General features: G+C 46.9%; 1 protein-coding gene across 1 annotated transcript; it reads right to left on the bottom strand.

Moving 5' to 3' along the window:
* Positions 1 to 359: 359 nt before the first annotated feature.
* POLR3D (RNA polymerase III subunit D) lies at positions 360 to 5,980 on the bottom strand. The gene is made up of 9 exons (XM_060178813.1): positions 5,827 to 5,980; positions 5,415 to 5,584; positions 4,514 to 4,557; positions 3,551 to 3,702; positions 3,278 to 3,402; positions 2,904 to 3,072; positions 2,161 to 2,426; positions 1,285 to 1,437; positions 360 to 1,122 (listed from the first exon to the last, which is right to left on the bottom strand). Exons 2-9 carry the CDS (start codon positions 5,577 to 5,579, stop codon positions 1,000 to 1,002), a joined length of 1,197 nt encoding a protein of 398 aa, XP_060034796.1. The 5' UTR covers positions 5,580 to 5,584; positions 5,827 to 5,980; the 3' UTR covers positions 360 to 999.
* Positions 5,981 to 9,129: the final 3,149 nt, after the last annotated feature.

Below are 9,129 nucleotides of genomic sequence, written 5' to 3'. Positions count from 1 at the left end.
GGGAATGAGTCCCAGGATGTCCATGTCACCTAGTGAGATCTGTGGGGCGTTCGGAGGAGTCTGACTTTTTTGCTTATTCAAATTATTCAAATTCATTAATAGGAAGGGAGCACTTACCTAAGAGTACCCAGGAGAAAAAAGGGGCACAGAAAGGCCTTAAACAGTGCCTTCAGAGAATCAGGCCCGGTAGACTGGGGGCTGGCAACACAACACAATTCAACACAGGCCTGGTGGACTGGGGGCTGGCAACACAACACAATTCAAGCACAACAGATAAGAATGGCAAGCCCAATCAGTTCCAATCACTTCTTCAGAGAATTTCTTGGAATCTCTACTTTGTTTGAAAATAGACTCAAGAAAAGGGAAGGAAGCTGACATTTATTGAGTACCTATAGTGTATGTCTGGTCTTGTGCAAGGAGTTCTCATCTGTAACATTTCTTTAATCCTCATACCAACCCTGTGAGGTAGGAATTATCCTCATTTTTTGTTAGATGAGGAGTATGAGGCTCAAAAAGGTTAAGTAGGTAGTTTGTCCAGGGTCACATAAGTGGTAACTGACAAAACTGGGACTGAGGACTGTGTTTAAGACTCAAAAAATCTTTGCTTTCTCCCCAGTGCTGCCTCTTGGGCGGGAGGAGGGAGCGAAAGCAGCAGCAGCATTTCCTACCCTGGGACCAGGGTGGTCAGCAGGAGGAAGAGCCTGTGCTTTTCCAAGACCCTCCCCTCTCTTGGAGGGAGTCAGCTGAAGACATAAATATAAAAATAAATAGCCGGGACATGTTCCCCAACATCACCCATGCTGTGGGAAGGTCACCGTGCCACTCACAGCTGTAGTGAGGGGGCTGTGTGGCCTGTGGGGGAAGCTGGGACAATGGCTGCTGAATGCTGGAGTGGGCGGGCTAAACAGGCCCCTTCTGGGTCGTGGAGAATGGAGAACAAATCGTCTGGAGCAGGCAGCCGTCGTGGGCACAGTCGCCACCATCCTCCATCTGCTCATTTTATCGGTGTTTGTGATCCAATAGGGACTCGAAATCTGGGGAACATACAAGTTTGTGCTTCACGTGTCCCAACACTGTCATCTCGCCGGTCCTATTTTCTCCAAGACCCACGGATACCAGCTCCTGTCAAACAAGAGTCAGTTATGAGAGCCAGGACTACACCCCACTACTCAGGCTGATTATTCTAATGTGATCGTTCCAACAGCCCTTTCCCCCAATTTAACGCTGATTCCTTAGTTCTCCTTGGTTTCTTCCAGAGCCTCCACCTGACCCTTGGGCTCTCACCTGCAGGAAAGAGCAGGTGGTTCCCATTGTCACATCCAGAGTCACCTTGCCCAGGAGGAGCTGCACCTTTCCTGACTTTCGGATGAGCAGCTTGCCAACCTGACCCTCTGTCAAGTCAGCCAGGGCACAAACATTCTCTGCTAGCCTGGCTTCCTGTGAAGAGAATAAGGGGAGGCAAACTGCGTAAAGAGCTCTTTCCTCCATCCCCCATGAATGAACCCTTTCCCAAAGACAAGCAGTAGCAGCAAGGCCTAGCATGAGCTCCCCCCAAAAGGGCTTTTTCACAGTGTTAAAAAAATAAAGTCTGGGAGTCAGGCGGTAGCGCAGCGGGTTAAGTGCACGTGACACAAAGCGCAAGGACTGGCTGGTGTAAGGATCCTGGTTCGAGCCCCCGGCTCCCCACCTGAAGGGGAGTCGCTTCACAGACGGTGAAGCAGGTCTGCAGGTGTCTGTCTTTCTCTCCCCCTCTCTGTCTTCCCCTCCTCTCTCCATTTCTCTCTGTCCTATCCAACAATGACAACATCAACAACAACAATAATAACTACAACAATAAAACAGCAAGGGCAACAAAAGGGAATAAATAAACAAATATTTTTTAAAAATAAATAAATAATAAAGTCATGGAAAGCAAAACAAAGGAGGAAAAGAAAGGTGGATGTTGGTACACAAGAGTCTTATGTTTTCTCAGCAGATGTTCAAAAGTTTTCATTTCAGAAAGGAAACAAACAAAGCTGGGGTTGAAGTAACAAAGCCCTTGTGGGTAGTTAAAAAAAATAACTCCCACATTTCAGCTGGGGTTGTACACCTCTGCCTTCCCTGTGAGTCAGTGTTCCCTGCCTGGTTCCCCATTTTCACAGAACTCAGTTGTGAGCATACCCGATCTTTTTCTTGTTTTATCACCACCATCTGTCCATCCTCATTCTGCACCTCTGTCTTGACAGGCTTGATGTCCTGAGTAGGTGGCTGGCCAGGAAGTGTGTCAGGCAGCTGGAGGAACAACAACTCCTCTTCCTGGGTGAGGCTCAGCTCTCTGAGCAACTCAGACACAGACACATCCTTAGGGAGGCCAGGGGTCTTCTTGGCTACTCTGGGAGGAGCCTTCACTTTAGTCTCCTCATCATCATCACGTGGCTCCTCTTTCACTGCCCAGGATAATGCAAACAGAAGGGCCATTAATCAGCTACCCTCCATGCCATCACACTTGCTTCCAACCACTGGCATTCAGGCATGAAGCTGGGGGGAGGTATCATTTAGGAAATGGAGTTGTAGGGTAGAGGAGATAGCACAATGGTTGTGCAAATAACTTCCATATCTGAGTCTCCAAAGTTCCAAGTTCAAACCCCCCCCCCAACCACCAGAAGCCAGAGCTAAATAGTGCTCTGGAAAAATAAATAAATAAGTAAAATAAAAAGGGCTCTCTATCTTAGTTTCTCCCACTGATCCATATAGAGACTTGACTGCTCTAAGTGTAGGAATTGAGTATCTTAGTTTAAGTCATGTATTTATAATTGGAATGGGAGGGCCTGCTTATTAGCAGAAGTCTGAGAGGCTCATTCCTGGAGGCTGGGGAGGGGGTTGACTGCTATGGAGAAGTAGAGATGAAAAATGTTACACAGTACCTTTCACAGGAGGAATGTCCACATCCATGTCCTCTTCCTTGGGGTTGCTCAGCGAAGGCTTCTCATCTGCCTCCTCGCTTTCTTCCTTGAAAAGCCACCCTGAGTGAGCCAGTGGCAGCTGCACAGGCATGTTCCGAGTGTCGTTTCTCAGTCCAGGATCATCGATGAACTGTCAAAGAACAGGGGCAGGGCAGTGTTACCCTGCCTGGCCAGAAAACATGCATCTGAACTTGGAGTCCATCTTGGCCCTTGTCTGATGGGGATTCCAGCTCAACACCAGAATTCTTGAACATCAGTGCACTCTTTCCCCCCCAACTCTGGCTCCCTGGAAGCCCCTTCCCACAGCCACACAGCAGCTCCCCCCAGCTACCTACGTCATCCTTCTCTAGCATGCGCAGGATCTGTTTGGTCTCTTCATCTGTCTCCCTCTTTTCTTTTTTGATGTTGATGATATGAGAGGGTCCCACGTCCAACATATCCACTGTCTTATCCCAGTTCCCTGTGGAAGATCACCCACAGCTTTAGAAAGAGGCGACAGCAAGGAAAGCTAACCGGGGGTAGGAGTTCCATTGCCCAAGTCCTTCTCTGGGACAATCTGAACTGAAATTCAGTGATTCCTTCTTCCCAAAGTTCCTGCAGCTCCGTACCTGTTTTCCTCATCATTTCCGCAGGGCCTTGCTCAAAGATGGAATGGGATTGGATCAGCTCTGGGCGACCTCTACCCCGACCATGGCCATCTCTCTGCCGATCTCTATCTCTCTCCCGCTTTTCCTTCTTGATGGTTACATCTTCCTTGGGTCTGTAAAAAGAGAATGGATTGAGGAAAACCACTTATTCACTCACTCCAGAAAACTAGTGTTATTTTCACATGTTATTCCACTCAATCTGAGTGAAGTTTGTGAGCCAATAACTATTGATACCTATGAAAAGCAGAACCCAGTCCTACGTCAAGTATCTTTTTCATTTCTTTGATGCTTTATATTCTTGTATTACTAGCATATTTATATATAACTATATAGCCCCAGAACTAACTATAGACTGCTAAGAAATACTTTTATATTGACTAAAGCAGGAATATTTTAATAGAAATGAAATAAAATGACAAAACTTGATACATCTTTGTTTAAACTAGTGACCCTCAACTCTGGCTGTAAACTTTTATAGAAAAGAAGCTAAATTACAATTTCTAGTGATGACTCTCATGCAATACTTTTTGGTTTTGATTTTTTTTTTCCTTTTTCTTTTCTGCCAGGGTATCATGCCTATATGATCTCACTGCTCCTAAAGGGCTCTTTTCTCCTTCCCAGATAGGGTGTGAGATAGAGACATCACAACACACTGGTTATGAAAGTTTCCCTTTGTACAGTGTTCCCATGTGGTGGCCAGGGGCTCAAATCTAGGGTCCTTGGGCAAGGTAAAATATGCATTCTACTGAGTAAGCTATATTGGGGTCCCCAGGTGTCAGTAATTTTAAGGGCCAGAGTTGAAAAGTACTAGTCAGAAGAACTAAATAAATTTCTGAGACATATGCTTAGTTAGTCATTTCACAAAAGCCCCAAAACTCAGGGCAAACTTCTAGATGGCAAGTCTTAGCAGGCCTAGGTACTTACTCTTCCTTGATCTTCCGACTGATGATATTTGGAGTGAAGGTTTTCTGAAAGTAAAACATGAAAGCCATTGACTTGGTCAATTCCAAAGTACAGAGGAAAATGACAACTGCCAAAACACACAATCTATAGACCAGGATCACCATAGCTCTCTTCTGCACAGTCCACACAGCTGACAATGATTATACAGATACAGACATGCACTTGAAAAGGAGGAAAGTGTCACGTTATGGTGGTAGTGGAGTTACACATGAAAGGGTAACCCAAGCCATTTTAACTTGTGACATTAGATTACCCCTTCCCCAAAGGAGATTGCTCAGGACTTCTAAAAGTAAAGAAGCTTATCTAATTTTATGTCTCATTTTCAAATTGCCAGAAACCAGTGTCAGCATTATAGTGAAAGGGCAGGAAGGCAGGAGATCTTTCAGCAATTATAAACAGATGACATAATTCCATTTCCACTGAATGTTCCCACAGAAAAGTCAAATCTTAAAAGAAAACAAAGCAAAACAACACACTGGTTGCTTTATGTTATTGTAAAACCACTCCTTTCCACCCACATTCTCTTCCCAGGCTACTCATTATATCTAATCAAAACATAACAGGAGACTCTCTGATGCCTTTTGCCCAAGATTTAATACAAAAATGCAAGAGAAGTTTCTGCCCGGGGCTTTCTTAAAGGTGTTCAAAATACACTCGATCTAAGTAGACTGCTCAAATTGCTTTTGAACGTCTTGAACTAATTAGGATCCTCTGCCCTTTTGCCACCTCTGAGCACCACCTCTGCATCTTCTAACCAGTAGCAGGCGACGTTTGAGGACAAGATTCCAGATCCAATACAGAACAGCATGCCCTGTGTGAACCCCAGGGGTCAGTGAATCTTTAGGACAGTGCTGTGGGGTACCTTCTTGACGCCTCCGAGGGTGAGATCCCTGGAGCGGATGGAAGGAAGGCGGCCCGGGGTGAGGGGGGGCGCCGGCCGCCGCCCGATAAGTCCCCGGGCTCCGGTGAGGAGGGGTCGGGGGACTCCGGGTGTGTTGGGCTCGCCCGCTGCATTTCCTTCCGACATGTTGCCTGGCAGAGACAAGTGGTACCAAACTCACTTCATGGGGTTGACTGGAGGCACTGGGCAGAACCCCACCCACGTGGTCTTGCCCCCATTCACAGCGTCCCTCGCGCAGCAACGTCCGCTCCTCCCCCTCCCACGTGGCGAGACTCCCCGGATCTCCCCAGCTAGAGCCCTCAGCTCGCCCTCTCCTCGGGAACCCCGCCTGGCCCCATGATGTGAGGCCGCACCCCAGCGCACCCCAGCGCACCTGGACTGCGACTCTACGCCTCACCCGCCCCAATTTCACCTCCGACGGGGTCCGCAGCCAACCCTTGAGCGCAGGGCCGAGCGGAAGTCTGCGTGGCAGGGCTCCGGAGCCGCCATCTTGCCGCGGGGCGGAAGTGAGGTCGGTGGGCGGGGCCAGGCCACAGTATTTATTCTGCGGCACCTCGCCCCCCTCCGTCTTCTCTTCCCGGTTCTTCCCGGAGTCGGGAAAAGCTGGGTTGAGAGGGCGAAAAAAGAAGAGGAGGCTGTTCTAGGTTAACCCTCGGTGCGGAGCCTGAGGGTTTTGGCCCGGGGTGGGTGTAGGGGCGTGGGAATCACCGACCTCCTAGTCTCGCTCCATGGCAGCATCCGCAGCAGAATGTGAGGCTTCGCGGTGCCCATCCTCTGGGCACAGTGAGGTCATGGCACGGGATGTGGAGAGGGTACGCCTGGCACCGTGAGACTTCCGCTCAGGAGTCTGGGAGTACTGGGTCAGATTACAGGTGTGATGGTGACCTTGGAGTGGTCATTGCACCTTGGGGCAGCCGCGTCACTCGTCCTTTCCCTGGACTCCTGGGTGAGCAGGGGGCGTGGTGCAGGAGCAGCAGCAGCCGCTGAATAACCGCACCTGTCCTGGATCCAAGACCGCTGGCTCTGCGAGCTTTTAATCCTGTGCTGGAACCTGAAAAACGAAGTTGCCTCTACTGGGAGGGACAAGTTTTTATAACTAACTCTTATGTTTGTAATTTACCATTCAAAGCGTCATTTGCTATTATTCTCCCCCCTCCCCCAACCATGGGGAGGATTTACAGAAAATTTGAGAATAGAAAACACATTAGAATTCCACACAGAGTGTGTGTGTGGGGGGGGCGGGGTCGGGCGGTAGTGCGGTGGTTTAAGAGCACATGGCACAAAGCACAAGGACCAGCGTAGGGAATCCCGGTTCGAGCCCCCCGCTCCCCACCTGAAGGGAGGTCGCTTCACAAGTGGGTGAAGCAGATCTGCAGGTGTCTGTCTGCCCCATCTCTCTCCATTTCTCTCTGTCCTATCCAACAATGACAACAATAACAAACACAACAATAACCTCAACAACGATAAACAACAAGGTCAACAAAAGGAGAAAAATGGCCTCCAGGAGCAGTGAATTCCTAGTGCAGGCACAGAGCCCCAGCAATAACCCTGGAGGCGAAAAAAAAAATTCCACACAGAGAACAGCTATTAAAATATTCGTAGTACATTCCAGTCAACTCTACAGTGCTGTACTATTGTACCACAATTTTCCATCTTTTGCTTTTAAATACACTTTTTGTTGTTGCTCATCAGATCTTGGGTGGTTGTGTCTGTTCTTTTCCTATTTTCCCATTTAGACACTTATGTTGTTTCTTTTCCCTGTTGTAAATAATGTTGTAGTGAACATCAGGTGCATTAATAATTTTTTTTCTTGATTATAGGCGTAGGACAGATTTCCCAAGCTAGGGAAAACTGAATGTATTGTAGATGCATATGCAGTTGTAAGAAGCAATTCAAGAACTGGGAGATAGTTCAGTGGGTAGAAAGCATATACTGCTGTGTTCTGAGGTTCTGGCTTTGAGCCCTGGCACCACAGGGAATCAGTGTGACACTAAGAAAGCTCTATGGATTGTGCAGTGGTATGGTGGTGTCTCTTTTCCTCCATGTATTGTCTATATATGTATAGAAATAAATAAAACAGAAAAGTTGGCTTAGGAGCAATAGAATTAGACTTGTGTGATGGGGGGGAGCATGCTGTTAAGTAGTATCCCCAATATAGGAGGCATTAGGCTCATTCCATGGTGCCACATAAAAATAAAGAAGTGGGAGGGGGCAGGTTGTAGTGCACCCAATCAAGTGCACAGGTTACCATGCACAAAAGCCCAGGTTGGAGCCCTTGGTCTCCACCTGCAAGGAGACATTTCACAAGCAGTGAAGCAGGTCTGCAGGTGTCTTTCTCCCTCTCTGTCTACCCCTCCCTTCTCAATTTCTCTGTGTCTTAATCAAATAAAACAAAAAAGAAGGAAGGGGAAAAAGAGCCTCTGAGAGTGGTGGATTCGTAGTGCTGGCACTGAGCCCCAGTGATAACCCAGGTGAAAATAAAAGAAAGTGATGTCACAGTGGTGAAGAACTTGGACTTCCAAGCATGAGGTCCTGAGTTTGATCCCTGGCAAGGAATGTACCAGAGTGAAGTTTGGTTCTCTTTATTTCTCTCCTATATATCTCAATAAATAAATGAAATCTTGGGGGGGAAAGAAAGAAGGAAAGAAAAAGATATCATGTGCCCCATACTCAGTCCCCCCCATACAAAGAACTTACAAAAGTATAGGACATTATCACAACCAATATATTGACACTGATGGAGGTAAGATACAAGACTATCACTACAAGGGTCCTTCTAACTTTGCTTACATTTTTATAGTCACACCTCCCTTGTTCCCACTCACCCCAGGCTACACTAATCTGTTCTCCATATGTTGTTTCAAAAGAAAATGGGATCCCATAAAAAATGGGATCATACAGTATGTGACTTTTTTTTTTTCACTCAGCATAATTGCCTGGAGATTATCCAAATTGCTGCCTGTATTCATGGTTGATTTTTCTTTGATGCTAAGTATCTATGGTCTGTTGAATAATTCACTGTTCCCAGGTGGGTTTTGTTTTTTGGTGGAGGGGGGCAGGTGGGGCTACTAGGAATAAAGGTGCTATGTGTACACATTCTTGTGTGAATAAGTATGGTTTTAATTTCTGCAGAATAGATGTCCATGAGTGTAATTGTTGGGTCCAGTAGTAGTTGTATGTTTAGTTTCACAAGAAGCTGCCAATTATTTCCCACAGTAGATGTACCATTTTAAATATGCACTTTTTATGATTATTTCATAACTATCTCATATTGCTAAATGGCTTTCAAAGCAGGTTATGCTGGGACCAGGGCAGGCCTCAGTGCTAAGGTGTATGTTTTGCATGTATGAGGTATGGGTTTGACTTGACCTCACATACAATGGTGGAGCAATGCTCTTGTCTCAAAAAAAATAATAAAAATGGGGGAGTCGGGCAGTAGTGCAGTGGGTTAAGTGCAGGTGGCACATAGTGCAAGGACCCGCGTAAGGATCCCGGTTTGAGCCCTTCACTCCCCACCTGCAGGTGGGTCACTTCACAAGCGGTGAAGCAAGTCTGCAGGTGTCTATCTTTCTCTCCTTCTCTCTGTCCTCCCCTCCTCTCTCTATTTCTCTCTGTCCTATCCAACAATGATGACATCAGTAACAATGATAACTACAACAATAAAAAAACAACAAGG

Source organism: Erinaceus europaeus, chromosome 19 (assembly GCF_950295315.1).
Source record: "Erinaceus europaeus chromosome 19, mEriEur2.1, whole genome shotgun sequence".
Lineage (NCBI taxonomy): Eukaryota > Metazoa > Chordata > Mammalia > Eulipotyphla > Erinaceidae > Erinaceus > Erinaceus europaeus.
The sequence above is the reverse complement of the archived record's forward strand: the minus strand, read 5'-3'. Positions and strand labels throughout refer to the sequence as shown.